General features: G+C 38.3%; 1 protein-coding gene across 1 annotated transcript; it reads left to right on the top strand.

Annotated features, from left to right (window-relative positions):
• Nucleotides 1–11,505: 11,505 nt before the first annotated feature.
• Nucleotides 11,506–15,312, top strand: KCNE4 (potassium voltage-gated channel subfamily E regulatory subunit 4). The gene is made up of 3 exons (XM_063306106.1): nucleotides 11,506–11,604; nucleotides 12,653–13,438; nucleotides 13,481–15,312. Exons 1-2 carry the CDS (start codon nucleotides 11,553–11,555, stop codon nucleotides 13,183–13,185), a joined length of 585 nt encoding a protein of 194 aa, XP_063162176.1. The 5' UTR covers nucleotides 11,506–11,552; the 3' UTR covers nucleotides 13,186–13,438; nucleotides 13,481–15,312.
• Nucleotides 15,313–16,154: the final 842 nt, after the last annotated feature.

Genomic DNA, 16,154 nt, shown 5'->3' with positions numbered 1-16,154 from the left:
AACAATATACCATTCTGCATTAATACCTGTGTCTGTTTAGCTTCAAAAACCAGTGCTGAATGCATTTCTCAGGGCATAATATTCTCAGTGACGTTCCCCCACAGCTCTTTACTTCAGCATCATTTGCAGCCTTGCTCCAACTGTGAAACAGCCTCAGGAAAGAGAGAAGGAAAGGGTAAAAGTGGTCAGAGTAGGAACAGTTCTGTGAAGGTAGTAGCAAGTCAGGTCTCTTGTACTCCAAGGTGCCACTGTGAATGTAGAGTATTCCCACCATAGATAGCCATACAGGCAAAATATCTAGCAAAATCTGACTTCCCGTTTCCCCCAATTTTTCTTCCCTGTGAAGGAGACTTCTATTTTTCAACATCATTCTTCAGATGCTTAGGATCAATTTTTGCAGAATTTCTGAGTTTATGTTATTACCATGCTGTGATTGTTTGTTTCTCCTTTCCAATTACGCATCTTTTCATTACTTTATGGATTCCCAGGCTATCCATGTTCCCTGATCTGAAAAAAGCTCATAGGAATAATTCTCCTAAGGTTTCTTCCCATGCGATTGAATGAAAGTGTGGGCAGCCATGGAGACTGCACGCTGTTGGAGAGACAATTGTATAAAGAGAGACAGGACACAAGCCCCCTTCTTCAGCTTCTTAATAAGCAGGGTAAGTGAAAGAACCTGCATCCCACCCAGGAGAATTTGACCTATTTATTCTGGGGAAAAGGATCCAGAAAAATATGGCATTAAGACACAATACTGCATAGTATTGTACTAGAGTAGATTCGATCGTGTGAAGATTGAATGTGCCCAGCCTGTTCCCAGTTAGGGGAACATTAATGAAAAGACTGGCCTTTTTGGTTGTGGCCCCCGTGCTATGGAACACTTTACTCCCAGAAGTTTGTGTAGCCCATGGCATTCTAGCAATCCATAGGAGAGTTAAACAGCTCCACTCCACTGTACAACTGATTGGGGTGTGTGTGCATTTGTCTTTACTATGGTTTTAGTCTTTGGCTTCTTTCTTAGAACATTCTTATTATTCCTCCATTGTATGCTGCCCAGAATCTATGGATTGGGCAGGATTACAAAACCAAATAACAAAACCTGTAAAAATGGTAGATTGCTCCAAATTGGGCAGAAGACTGCCTGTCAGCCCAATCCCAAATTGTTCAGGGACCTCTCACTTTTCAAAAAGGCCATTTGAAGGGTTGGGTTACTGCTGGGAAGACAGAAATGGGAATCATTTTTCCCAGGAAGAATGCCTTTGGGCTTTTCTCATATTTCTCTGCATGCCCCACTTTCAGTAAGTCTTTGCTTTCAAAAGTAGGGAAATTCTGACTTCTATTACTCTCTTGCATTCCCACTGCCCTGTTCACTGATCATAAACAGATGGCCCCAGAAAAGGATAACACCGGTTCAGCTGCATGTGCTGAGATGGGAAGCCAGTGGGAAATGAATGGGGACTAACTCCTGGAATCTAGCAAATCCTGAGAGTTGATTTCATTAATCCTCCTTGACTCATGACAAGAGAGAATCTAGCAAATAAACACAGCAGGAGAAGGATGATCTTTTCCAAGGGGTTAATGCTGATGGTTTGTAATGGTGCTGGATGATAACTATTCAGCTTCCTGGGGAAAATGTTTGCTTTTGTTTAGGTCTTATAGCAATAATGCATCCTTTGAAAAAAAAAAATTCTGGAAGTGCTGTAGAATAAAATGATACATAGAATTATTTGGTGGGGGGATGTGTGGGAATTTTCCAGCACTATTATCATAAGATAAAAAGCTCCTCTAAAATAGTTGTTGTGATTTTTCAAACTGGACAATGTGCATGATGTGAACCTATGCTGGATATTGAGTTGCAAATATTGGGTTGTAATGCAGTAAGACTTGTCTGCATTTTTGTAACTTTAAAGAATTGCAAGAAGGGTCAAATTTTTTAGGCAAAGGAGATCAAAAGCCTGAAATCGTACCATAGTACTTTGCACTACAGAATGCCATAGCCCAGTAGGTGTGGTACATTCATTTCACGAGGAAGAGGACAGAGTAGGAACTGGCATGAGAGTGGACAGGTATGCAGGCTGGACTGCATGCCATTATCACAAGGTATCAGGCTTCCCTTTGGAATGTCACAGACTCTTTATACCATGTCATAGATTGGTTATCCATAGGAAATTTGTATTTCCTCAATTATGAGTATTTGATGAGGTGTGCGGTCTCCAAGATTTGATACAAAATATTAAAGGAAGACTTGTAATATTTTTATTCTTCCAACCAATGAAAAGTTGGGAAGAAATTGTACAAAGGAGCTTGGGACTTGTTTCTGTCCCATCAGCAGAATCAGTCTGTGAGGACTGGACAGAATGGGATCATACTTGGTGTGGGTGGAGAAGCTAACAATAGAAAGATCAACATAAAAAGTAGGCCAGATCCAGCTGGGAGGCTGCAGAGAGAAATTTTCTCCCAAGGCTTCCCTATGGAGGAGGCAGTTGGGTAGTGGCTCAAAATGTTGGCAACTAAATTATTCCAAATCCCTGGTCACTTGGCCCAGAGTAGAGCCTATCCAGCACATCCTCTGCAATGCATGCATGCAAGCATATGGCCAGTGCTGGTACATGGGTTGGAAAGAATTCCAAAAGCCATGTTCTGCATGTTTTCCCTACCTTGTTTGTCATCATATCATAGTGGCCAAGATTCTGTTTTGCCTTCTGTTGACCATGTACTTTTACTCTGAAAATTTATCCAATTAATATTTTTTTAAAGGGTGTCCCCCCACCTCAGGTTCAAGATACGTTTTAAAACTGAACTGAGGTATATGCTACTGCTGCTATTTTAAAGAAAACTTTATCAGCAGTTTGGGTGGCAGGCAATATACCTCTCTGGTTCTCTAATGTTACTTTGAATGCATGTAAATGCATTTATATTGAAGATAAGATGCCTTACTCAGCTATTTCATTCCAATAGCTCTTCAATGCGCAGAGCCTGCCTAACTTTGCCTGGGCTTAGATGCTAAGCTGACTTGAACCTGGTTAATCCTTGTATGACAGACCAGGGCTATAGGCTAAACAGGGAAATCCAACAATCCCAGAAGAAAGCAGTGATAAAGTACTTCTGTACTGATGCCAAGAAAATTGCATGGAAATGTCCATAAAGTCATCAGGAGCTAAGCTCAACTCTGAAGAGTCTTTACCCTATTAAGAGGGTCAAAGCTTAATAAAGGGGAATTTTACCAACAAATAAAACTGTAAAAAGACATCTTCAAAAAGACATGGGAATACATGCTGACTCAGACCAAAAGCTTCCCTATTGCAATGTTCTATTCCCACAGTAGGCAGCCAAGGGCTTAAAGGTTGTGAGTGCAATGGCATGATGCTGGTCATGTTTCTCAGAAACTAGCATTCGGTGGTATGCTGCCACTGAAGCAGCATTCAAAGCAGCAGTAAACTGTAATTATTAGTAGCCATAGAAAGCAACTTTTCTGTGAATGTATATGTTTAACTTCTTTTGAAACTCGTTCACTTTGCTGTTGGCCATTCTTCCAAAATGCAAAAACTGGAATGAAAAGGTGATTTGCCAGAGAATGGCTCCAGAAATAAATTTTCTCCTGTCAAATGCAGACAGTTGGAATGCATGATGAAACATATGTAGAAATACAATTGCAAAGATTGTTGAGAAATACCCATTCACATATTATGGGAACCTTCATAAAAGTGCAAGCAATTACGTAAACATACGAGCCATGAAGTGTGCTGGACGTCTCTTTTTCATTCCGTTGCTCCAAGTATATTCCACATGTCCTCTGGGATACTAGAATAATACCTTTGACTCAAAGCAGTCTGATGAGAGAGCTTCATTTTAATGAAATTGTCCAAACTTCTTAGTCAGCATGCAAGATACTGACTGGATCAATATTTTGTTTTATGTTGGAAAACTGTGGAAAAAAAACAGGATGCAAAGCTACAGAAAGAACATCCAGAAAGCCTAGATGGAATTGTTTTTTGTTTATTCTCTGCCTGTCTTATCACACAATTTATGAATTTGGGAGTGCGGGGAGCAAAGGAGGAAGCAAGGAGTAGTTCCAGCAAATCTGTACTCACATGAATTTTGCTAAAAAGTTCCCACTATAGACGATTACATTTGTTTTTGTTACAGCTGGCTTGCTAGATAGGCTATTGTAGGAGTCTCCTTACCACCCTGGAGAAAAGCTTCTGTGTTTCTTTGATTTTCCTTTGTTTATTCAAATGTAAGCAATATAGCTGGGGTGAATTTTGACTTTCCTTGCTTCAATAAAGTTCTGTAAAGTCAAAAAATGCACTGGGTTAAGCAAACCTTTGGTATTAATATTTGGTTGATTAACCCCTTGCTCATCTTTTATACAAGCTTTTGGTGTGTGCATACTATAAAAAGGCAGTTATGATAAAATTAAGTCAACATTAACAATATCATTATAATGGGGGGGGGACTGTATACAGACAAGCAAAACAATGCTGTATCAGATCTCATTTGGCATGAATCCAATATCAACAGCTTCTGAATTGTGTAGGAATGCGTGATGGAGGAGGGTTTTTTTTTTAAAGTCACGTTGGCTTGAGTGATGGGAAAGCCACAAGTCCATTATTCCAGCCTTTACATCCTGTATTAAAGAGAGAGAGTGCAAAAGTTCTGAAAAATTGTGGTTTTATAAAAGCATAGTTGTTTAACTTTTAAAGAAAGAGTCAAGAATTATTTAGATGTTATCCTAGGGGAGTTATTTAGATGCTATCATAGGGGAATCTTCAAAATCTGGTGAGAATCTAAAAGATTTTCTCATATACGTTTGTCTGAGAGTGATTCAGCAAAGGCAACATGTATGTCATAAATCCAAAACATGGGTGATTCTCAACTATTTCCACACATGGACGTGACTTTTTGCATTTACTTTTGGGATGGTTTGTATGATGTGCAGTTTCAGTCAACAGAAAAAAGACAGCATTACGGCAGAGAGCGAGTGCTTACATTTGCTGTATGAAAATGGGATGAAGGAAAACAGCTGTGAAATTGACATCCGTATTTTATTAGACGCTGATATTTGCCTGGCCAAGTGAAAAAGAAAGCAGAAAAGAATTTATCCTTATCCAAATTCTTATGCCAAAAAAAAAGGAGTTTTCACTTTCATCTGGATAGTTTCTTGGGTAGCTTCCATGCTAGCAGTTTAGTCTGGAAATGTCATCATTCATAGTTTAAAGCCCTAATACAGTGGTTACTATATTGTCATTCTGATTTTTTCAAGGCATTATTTGTGACAATTAAATAATATATACAAAAAAATGCAACTGCAGCATTAGTCTGCTCAGTGAGGAAAATACTGTGGAGGCTTTTCAGAACTGCTATGACTTTAATTAAATGTACCCTCCACCTTTACCCTTTTTACTACTTCTTGCTATGTACCCTCTTAATTTGAACAGGCACGCAGTTTTCTTGAATGTCAGTTTCTATTTCTGTGGTAAGGACTTTGGCATCTTTAATCTAGCCTGGGCAACTTTTCATAGCAGATAGAAAAGGTAAAATGCTTCAAGGACAAATATGTAATTACGCAGTTGAAAGAATGATAACCAATAGCTTAATTGCCCTTTGGAAAATTACTAATTGTTAACAGGTATAGATATCAAATATCTGAATCAATTCAGAGCTCATTTTAAAATTTGATTTAATTGATCTGGATCATTAAAACATGCATGGAAAGTGTCTGAATCTGTGAAAATTGATTTGATAATCTGAATTAGACTGAACCATTCTGAAACTTTTTTTAAAAAAAGTTGCATAAGCAACAATTTGTTTTATCCTGGGTAACTGTCTTGAGTAAGGGATGCGGTGGCGCTGTGGGTTAAACCGCTGAGCTGCTGAGCTTGCCGATCAGAAGGTCGGCGGTTCGAATCCACGTGACAGGGTGAGCTCCCATTGCTAGTCCCAGCTCCTGCCAACCTAGCAGTTTGAAAACATGCAAATGTGAGTAGATTAATAAGTACCGCTTCGGCGGGCAGGTAACGGTGTTCCGTGTAGTCATGCCGGCCACATGACCATGGAAGTGTCTACGGACAAACACTGGCTCTTCGGCTTTGAAACGGAGATGAGTACCGCCCCCTCGAGTCGGACGTGACTGGACTTAATGTCAAGGGAAACCTTTACCTTTACTTTAACTGTCTTGAATAGGTAGCACTAAGAAACAGCTTCCCCCAAATCTTATACTGCATGTCTCTTTGCTTATTATGGTTGCTTGATTAGACCTCTTCAGTACTTATTAAAAATAAGGATCATCTATTTATATTCAGAGGGAATGGAGTAGCTACAGTAGCACTATGTACTCTACTTATACTACCTTACACCTATTCAGGTTTTCCATATGAGTATGGTCCCTCCACAGATAGAGAAAGCACTCTGTCACAGATGGTGACCTTCCATATATAGTGAAAATAAATTACCCTCGCTTTTATTAATACCTAAAGAGAAGATATTTGAAGTACAGTTGTATACAGGTAGTCCTCGCCTAACAACCACAACTGGGACTGGAATTTCTATGCAATCGTTAAGTGAATCCAACCCGATTTTATGACCACTTTTGCAGCAGTCGGTAAATGAATCATGTGGTCATTAAGTGAACCATGTGGTCATTAAGTGAATCACATGGTTCCCCATTGTTTTTGCTTGCTGGAAGCCAGCTGGGAAGGTCAAAAATGGTGGTCACATGACCACAGGATGCTGTGATGGTTGTAAATGTGAACCGGTTGCCAAGTACCTGAATTGCAATCACATGACCATGGGGACACTGCAATGGTCATAAGGGTGAGGACTTATCACAAGTTGGGTTTTTAAATGCTGTTGTAAGTCCAAACTGTTGCTAAATGAATGGTCATTAAGTGAGGACTACCTGTAATCTAAATTCTTTCTAAAGGGACTTTATTTCTTAGTCTATCAATTTTACTCTCTATTTCCTTTTTTTTTTTCACAGAAACTAGATTATTTTACAAGTTACTGGATGGACTGAGAAGAGAAATTTGCTTTATTGTCTAATAGCTATTAAAACATTTCTTCAGATATCTACTATCATTCAAAGCAATTTGGCAGCTCTTTAGTTCCCACTCGGGTTGCACTCTGAGACACTTAAAGCCAGTGAATTGTCCACAGTGGGACAACTTATACGATTTTCAACTCAATCAAGATGGAACACAGATGTTTCTGTGCTCAGAGTGACTGGGGAGGACAAGTAATGTTAGAAAGGCATCATGGCACCTTGACCTCTCTGAGGACTGGAAATCCCAGAAGCCGGGATGAGATGACAGATCCTTCCAGTGGGAAATCAGCTGTCCCACAATTCCAGAAGAATGGCAAAACTGTCTTTGCAATGTTTCCCCTGGAGAGATAACTGAAGTGATTGTTGACTGGCTCAACTTCCCGAGTTTCAGTGCACTGTCAGAACTTAGGGCTATTGCACTAAATTCAGATTAGTGCAGTGCTTGCATGGGGAAAGAGTATTTAAGAGGTCCTGTATATGATATCACTTTTGCTTGCTGATTAAATCTTTATTCATAATCTCCATTCTAATACTTATTTTATCCTCCTTCAGTTAGACTGTTTAACCATTCTAAGATTTCTAATCCCTTCTTCTCTTTCCTTCCTTTCATAACATACAGTATATTTAATTTATTCAGATCAAAGAGAATCTCTGTCAATTGTACTAGTTTTTACTTAGTTGTTCTCATTCATTTATCTCTCTTGAATTAATTCATGACTTAGTTTCCTTTGGAGGTTTTTTTTTTTTCCTGGTATATTTTTGTATACAATTGTCAGTACAGGTGTGTGTCTTTTTTATATATTTTTATCCCAATAAGCAGTATTTTTCCCCAGTTCCTTCTAACAATTTACTGTTATCATATTGTAGCATTAGTAGAGAGGTTGAAGATAGCACAGGTTATCCCAAAGAGGGGGTCTTAATAATTGGTTGCTATGATCGAAAGATCATGTAAGTTGAAAAATTCTATGAATTTTCATTTCACTATGACTGAACTTTCCTGCAAATACTGTTCTATAAAGTTATAGGCCTTTCAACTCTTGAGGGAGTTTTCTGCTTGCTCCACTGGCTTCTTTCCCACAGCATTTCAACTGCTTCTTCAATTCTTCCCCTGCTCCTCCTCCTTATTTGATAGCGAAGAACAAAGTGCTGCTTGCTGATATTATTTGGCTGTGGAATTTTTTAATAGGGATGAAGTAAACTGATTATTTTTTTTAGAACACTGACATTTTAAAGTGGGCTTCTAACTAGTTGACAGACCTGTCCATGTCACAGCTATGCATGTTTCAGTTCATATGTGTTGGCAAATCCATTGAACAAACTACCAACCATTCTTTTAGCAAGTGTGTTGTACAAACCAAGAAGGTGAGGTTAGTTTAGGATTCAGTGTGAGGTGGACATTCAGAAATGTGGATTAATTAAACAAACCTTATTTAAATATTTAAGACACATAAGTGTGTGATGTGAATATGGCCATTCTTTAGTAATCATTCCAGGGCAAGATAAATAGGATTTCTGGGCATGCACTGAACATTTCAGAAGATCAAGGAAACATGCCCAGGTGCATAGACTTTTCTATTTTTAGGAGCAGTGACTGTGTGGAGCAACCCTATGATAGCAGGAAAGACATGCCAAGCAAAGATACTACGATCAGGAGACTAAAAGGTGATATTCATTAATTATTATTTGAATGCCAGATTCTAAAAGACTAAAACACTAGCATTCTACATGGCATTTTTCTAACTGTACGTAATTTGCATTATACTGGATTACTGCCAAGAGCTGTAATCAGGCTGAAGCTATAACCAGGAGCTTCATCACCCACTTTGCCACAAGGGGGTGTCAGATTTTAAATTTGTGGATCTTTGTATCCTAAATTCCATCCAAATCTGATGCAAAATATTTACAGTTAGTATAAAGAATTTTCAGTCCAGGATTTCCTTTCCCACCCTACCCTACCCTCCTACTAGCCAAGAATTCAGTTCTCGATCATTCAGCAATACCAAATTCCACTTTGTATTACCTTTTCTCTAGGGATATTATCTAAACTAGGCAACAACTGATTTAGATGGTAATTTGTGAAGTTAGGACTTCACAATAAGAAATGTCAATGTAGCTAATAATTAGGACATACTAATGAGAGAGAAAAAACCCACAACACTTCAACAAAGATAAAAGGTATGGTGAAACATATATATTTAATAAACAAACAAATAAATAACAGCAATAAGATAGAGGTTCTCAAAATTTTCAGTGCCATGACCCATTGAAATTTCAAGGAGGATTGACCTTTTTCATCACTTTTTAAATCACAAATTCATGAGTTTGCTCGAAATAATATAATTTAACTAAAACTGAAATCTTTGACAAATGCTGTGGCTTTGGAATGTAAAATTGAGGGAAAAATTCTTCCATATAAATAAGTCCTTTTGAGTTGGATGGTATATTGGGATATTAAATGTTAGAACATGTGTTCCCGGTTGCTTTATTTAAAAACAAACAAACAAATGAAAAACAACCTAAGACATAAGCTTGCTATATTTCTTTAGTGTGGATGCTAAAAGTATGAGTGGTTTGAAAACTATTTTCCCCTCATTTAAATCCCCCTCCACCTTTAATACTGCTGATATGGCACTTAGTTAGATAATCGATTGTTGAAGAATGTAGAATATGCTCTGATGCCAGGGTTGTGTTTTGGAGCAATTGATTTTATGCTTGTATGGGTCTTACATGGTTTAAACCACTGACAGTCTGTATGAAACCAGTGGTATATTGCAGAAATACTATATGTAAGTAAATAAATATGTACATACCTATTAAAGATTTTTTTTTAAAATCAAATTTATATGGCTGCCCATCTCCCAAGCAGTGACTCTGGGCAGTGTACACTAAATTAAAAAACAATACATATATAAAAACAATCATTATTAAAAATATTAAAAAGCAGAAGGCATAAGAGAGGATGAATGTTAACCACTGTAAAGCTTTACTAATTTGGGGATATCAGCTACACTCCTAAACTCACTGGCCTCATTTCTGCTTAGAACTTGGTTGAAGTAATACAGTGTAGTACCCAGAGTCCTACTGAACTAAATAGGAATATGTATACATAAAAATTGGGGAGAAAGTTTTATCAATAAATCACATTTGTGCACATCAAGTTCTATTAAAAAGTAATCAGTGGAAGTTGAAATATTCATTAGGAGCTTAAGTCCTAATGTTTTCTATATAACTGGATCTAAGCCAAAACTTGACATTTTTCCTGGTTTGCCTGGACAAGCTGGCTATCTGGAACATAGAACTATGTCAGGGCTCTGGCTTTGCCTGTGAATGCAAAGTCTGCTCCCTCTCAAGCAGACGCTGGACTTTCCTTTCCACGTTTCCTGGATAAGCCAGCTTCTCCAGGCAGAGGAGAAAGACTGTGAGGTCTTGGCTTGGCTCGAATAAGTAAGAAAATGTAAAAACTGGGTCTCATGAATGGACTAAAACAGCTAGATAACACCCCTGCTTTCCCTCCAATGTTCTTCATTTCAGAAACAAAATGGAATGTGAGAAGCATGTCCTTTATAGTATTAAACTTCTGAAAAATCAGTTTTTTGTTCACCTTTGCAAATAACTCAGAAATCTACAACAGATCCTGATCTATTTTCTTCTGCCCACTGCTGCATCCTGCTTGCAATATATTTTTCTATACAAATATGTGCTGCTTATTGAAAGACATCCATCTACTATTTGGTTCCCATGGCAACATCACCTGTACTTTGTCTAATAAGAGATGCTGCTTGGGCAGACCTGTTCAAGCTTTTCATAATCACCTTAAACCATCCCATTTTACAATCACAGTTAAGTGAAATGTGGTTCAGGTTGCAACTACAATGCATTTTATGGTGTTTTATGGTGCCCATTCTAACCACTTTTACTTGAGGAGCAAATCCCACTGCAATCAAATGTTTCATTGTACTATTATAAACTGAAGCACCCTAACCTTAATCCTGAAAGTCTAGATGAGCCTTTTTGTCTGATCCAAGGGATGGATTAAATTTAAGATTTAACTGCTTTAATTTACAATGCAGTTGAACTTTTCTGTGAATTATAAAGGTCATCTGCAAAAGTACTAGGAAGGAAGCAGTGCTTACACATAGCCATGAAAGGGGTTTTCTGCTGATGACAATCCACCACTTTTGGCAGGATTTATCCCTGTGCATACAAAACAGTGTTCAGCCCAAGTCACGTAATTCATCTGTAGAGTGTCAACGCTTGACCCAAGTTTTGTGTCCAAACTAGCACTGGCTTTTGTTTAGGAAAGAGTGACTCAGCGATCCCACTGTTTTTCATTTTACAGAGGTGTCAGGAATTTAACCAGTTAAAACTGTGAGGCCATTTCAGTTTGTGGGCTGACTCTAGCACTAAACTATTATACGCTCTGGGTCACATGGCATAACATTTCATCCAAGCAAGTCTATTAATTCTGGCAGCAGCAAGAGAAAGTTTCAGAGCTTCAGGAATCTGGCAGATGCACTGTCTTCTTAGGGCTTTGGGAAGCACAGTATTATTTGCAGACTCACGTAAGTTGCTGAAAGCCTTTTTTCTTTGCTCTGTGGCACTGAATAGAACAACACTTTTCCATTGTTCCAGAGTGGTAAGCTATGCACAGCTTCACTACAATAAACCTTATCTGGTTGTAAACCCACTCTGTCTCTCCTTCTTGCATTTTAGAACTGCTTTTTCAGTCATTCATTGCCATGCACTCTCTTTGTAAGGAACTCTGATGTATTATCTTTAGATATAACTGGAAATACTGCTTGAGTGGAAATTTTAGTTTGAAAATGTGTTTTTGAACTAAATAGTCCTAAGATCATCATCTCCATTAGCACCCAGGCTGTGTAAACCACTTCATCTACTGGTCTTAATACAGTCATGCAGAGGACAGAGTAGGATGGCAAGAAGAAAAAGGAGAGTCAGTGGAGTTAGTTAAAGTATTGGACTTGGACTGAAGAGAACCAGACTCAAGCCCATTACTTGCTCAGGGAGCTCGGGCAGGAGGGGGGGGGGATTTTGAGTCAGTCTCTCTCAGCCTAACCTATCTGACAGGGCTGTGGTTGTGGGAATGAAATTAGGCAACAACTCCTCTGATCTACTAGTAGATCTGTCAGCTGCTGTACTGCACATATTTCCATAAAACTGCTGATCTGCAAGAAGCACATACTGTATAATGAGTTATAGTGGTGGCTCACTACCACTTAGATCATGTGCTCTACATGCATATATTCCTGGGTTCAATTCTTGCTCTCTTCAGTTTTAAAGGATCAGACAGCTGGTGGTAAAGACTTGTTCCTGAGATTCTGAGAGCAAACAGTTATCAGAGCGGCTAACACTAGGCTACAAAAAGGAAGAATGAGCTTTGGTGATGTATAACACAGCTTATTATGTGCATGGAAACTAATTCCCATGAACTCTTCTCAAGTATTCTTACATGACCAAACTGTTCTGTCCTGACTAAAATATTGGCATATCTCAATGAACAACAAAGAACTATAAGTTCACATATGTGTTAGGATTAATTTCCCATTATCACTGCTTGATATTCATGCCTTGACCTCTTTCCTTTTCCAGGTTCCACCTTTCTCCCAAGAGTTTTGATGTTTGCAATGGATCATCCTAACACAACGCAGTCCATGCTTGCTTCTGAGAACTCTGGCTCTGTGGCTTCCCTGTCTGAGAAGAATGGCGGTAATGGAAATGAGTACTTTTATATCCTGATTGTGATGTCCTTCTATGGAATCTTTTTAATTGGAATCATGCTGGGCTACATGAACTCCAAGAGGAAAGAAAAGAAATCCAACTTGCTGCTGCTTTATAAAGATGAGCAGAGGGAATGGGGACAAGCTATGAAACCTCTGCCAACAGTCTCAGGACTGAGGTCCGTCCAGTTTCCCATGATGATCAGTATGCTGCAAGAGAGCATGGTGCCAGCTTTTTCCTGCACCCTGTGTTCTGTGGAGGGTAGCAGTGAATCTTCCTTGCCAGATGTTCACCTCACTATTGAAGAAGAAATTCCTACTGATGAACCAGGAGAGTCGGCTGCAACAGCCCTCCTCAATGACAGTAGCGAGGGCTCTTCAGAAAGCATCCATCAACATTCCTAGCACTTCCAAGCTCTGAAGACTCAGCGTCTTTTGAAAAACTAGAATCGGTTTTGCCTCCTGCTTTGGTCCATCCATCACCAGGATGGGCCATTTTGTTGTTGGAAGATGGAAAGAAAAGCAGTAAGCCCAAATATAATGTAAAATAGAATGGCTTGGTTATTTGAGTCAGAGGGGCTTTTTTTCTCCCCAGGAAACACCCTGGCCTTCCCTCAGCTTACTTTTGAATGTACAAATGTGGAAGTAGTGGTGAAATGTATGTGACTGTTTTATGAATAACCTGTGATTTGACAGCCAGCCACATGAATATTTTACCCTGTTAAACTGTTAAATGCCTCAACAAGACTTCCCTAGGCTAAAAGTGGCTAAACAGTAATAATGCAATGCAAAAAGCCAATCTTTGTGTCACTTAGTGGCTAAGCAGCAGCACACTTGAATGAATTCCTAACTTTCAGATACATATAGTTGTATAGAAGAAGTAAGTTCATACAGCTATCTGAGCAACAACTGCTTCTGAAGTGTTTATACCATTTGTGGTATTTATACTATTAGAGACAGTGATCACAACTTATAGGGCCTTTCAGGCTTCTTTCATTTTTAATATAACTGGGAAGGGGAGATACTAGTGAAATGGCATGAAACAACAGCACTTGTGGCTTCCCAGTCTATAAAAACAAACACAATCACTGAAAAACATTTTAAATTAATTATTTGTTTACCCCAGTGGAATGGCTGTGGAAGTATCCATTCTCATCCATTCCCTAATGTAGATTTCTAGATCAGTAAGTCATTGTACAAAACTGATAGTTTGGTTCTGTTTATCAGCTCAACATTTCTCTTTATTCTGAATGGGTCCTGAATCATGAAATGAGCATGGCCTATAATTCTCAATTCAGATATATTCTACTAGAGGCATGCCTGGTATGACCACTCAGATGCTCTTGGTTAGCAGCTGTCATCATTCCAGCTCTTCATTGATCCATAATGAGTATAAAACATTGATCATCAATATGTTATGTTTCTAGTTCTGGATTTCTGGTTCAATCAAAATGTATTCATTTTAGAAAGTATTCTAAACCATAGCTCAGCTATTTTTGATGACCATTTGCCACAGTATTTTACAAGTACTTGTATTATATTGGTTTAAATGTTATATAATGTTTAAAAGGTTATAACAATGATCCCTAAAATTCATTACTTCCATGATGCATTGCATTTAACATCAAGATTGGACTTACAATCATGAGAACAGAAACATTGCCAAAACTGTGAGTTTTCCAAGTTAAATAGCGCAGAAAGATATGCATTGCCATGGGATACAGTCTGTAAAAACAGAAAAGGGAATAGGCATATATGAGGCAAAAGTCCTACTTTTCACTTCTATTTTAAGGCCTTGGTTCTAATTTCAGTCTGAACAGAGCTAATCAACTGCCATTGATCAAAGAAAATGGTCACTTTGTCTGTCTGATGTCACCAGGATCATTATGTTATAGGAACCTTGTTTTGTTTGTTCATTGATGACTGGGTACAAATCTCATTATATACAATGGATATATTGCTATTAACTTTGCTGATTGTCCTGTGAGAACAAACTTGGGGTTACTATATTACAAGAAGAACTGTTTTCATTATTCATAGATGCCAAATTATTTTTGGCATTTTGCCTGGAATAACTTGAATTCTGAAATTGTATAATTCAAAATGATATATGGGTTGATATATTTTTCCATTGCTTTTTCTTCATTTATTTTGAAACAAACCTATTTGTGACTCTCTATCCTTTTCAGTTTGCTTCAAAAGACAGTTGTGTATATACTTTGATACCACACTGTATATATTTGAACTGTATTTAAATATGATTTTTTTCTCTCACTAACACTCATTTTTATTTAAATAAAAAGATAACTTTTTGTTTTTTTTTACGGGATGTTTATTCAATGAGTAAGGATTCTGTGAGCCACTTCCTGGTAATTTCCCATACTCCACACTGGAGTTATGGGAACAGGTTTGCTGTAAGTGGCAAAATCAACTGTCACTCTTCCAACAGATACCATCCACCCAGATAATCATAGGAACATTTCAGACTACTTTGTGCTTTAACTCTATAACAAGTGTACTGTCCAAAACAAAGAGCTTGTATGTCTGTATTGTTTGTTGTTTATTTGTTTGCTTTGACTATTGTGAATAGTAGGGCTACCATATCCAGGCTGCAGAAAACCAAATAAAGTGACAACAGAGAGTACAGAAGACTTTAAGCCTTCGCTACCATCTCAAAGTCATTTAGATTTTTGCAGCCCTAGTATATAGTAAATGTAAATGGTTGGTGTATTTTGCTAGTTTTTCATGAGCATTGCCATCATTCCCAATGGCCATAACAGGTCTTTTTAGAACCCATGAAACTATCAGCAATTCTCCAGCCCAATTGACCTGGCTTCTTTTGTTAAGGATCAGTTCCATGAGAGTAACCATATGTCCTCATGATTTGAACTCAAGCTGGAGTTGGCTTTACTTGCTACATCTTGCATATCAACCTGCTATTGAAAGGCAATATAATAGGCTGACTTTGTGCCTTCTGCTCAGTTGGTGATCCTTATAATGAACAAGGGTTCTGCAAACGAAGAAGGAGGTACATGTGGTTATTCTCCCCATCTCAAGACCAGTTATAGTGGGGGATGATATGTAGATCAGGTTTCCCAACCTGGAGTTCTCTATATGTATTGGATTATAACTCTGCACTTAAAACTGTCTAGGATAGATACTTACAATACAACACACTTGGAAGGCTACACTGGGGCAAGATGCTTTAAGCAGAAAAAAACTTAAATAGAAAACATGTGACATGGGTAAAGATGGAGTCACTGGACCTGCTAAGATACCTGGTGATTCAGTTTTTGGCTGTGGCAAAGATTTTCTGGAAAGCCTGCAGTATGTTCTCCACATGGCTTACCTAGAGGGCAGGGGCATAGTATACT

This window comes from Candoia aspera, chromosome 6, assembly GCF_035149785.1.
Source record: "Candoia aspera isolate rCanAsp1 chromosome 6, rCanAsp1.hap2, whole genome shotgun sequence".
NCBI classification, from domain to species: domain Eukaryota; kingdom Metazoa; phylum Chordata; class Lepidosauria; order Squamata; family Boidae; genus Candoia; species Candoia aspera.
Note: the sequence above shows the minus strand (reverse complement) of the source record. Positions and strands in the feature narration are given on the sequence as shown.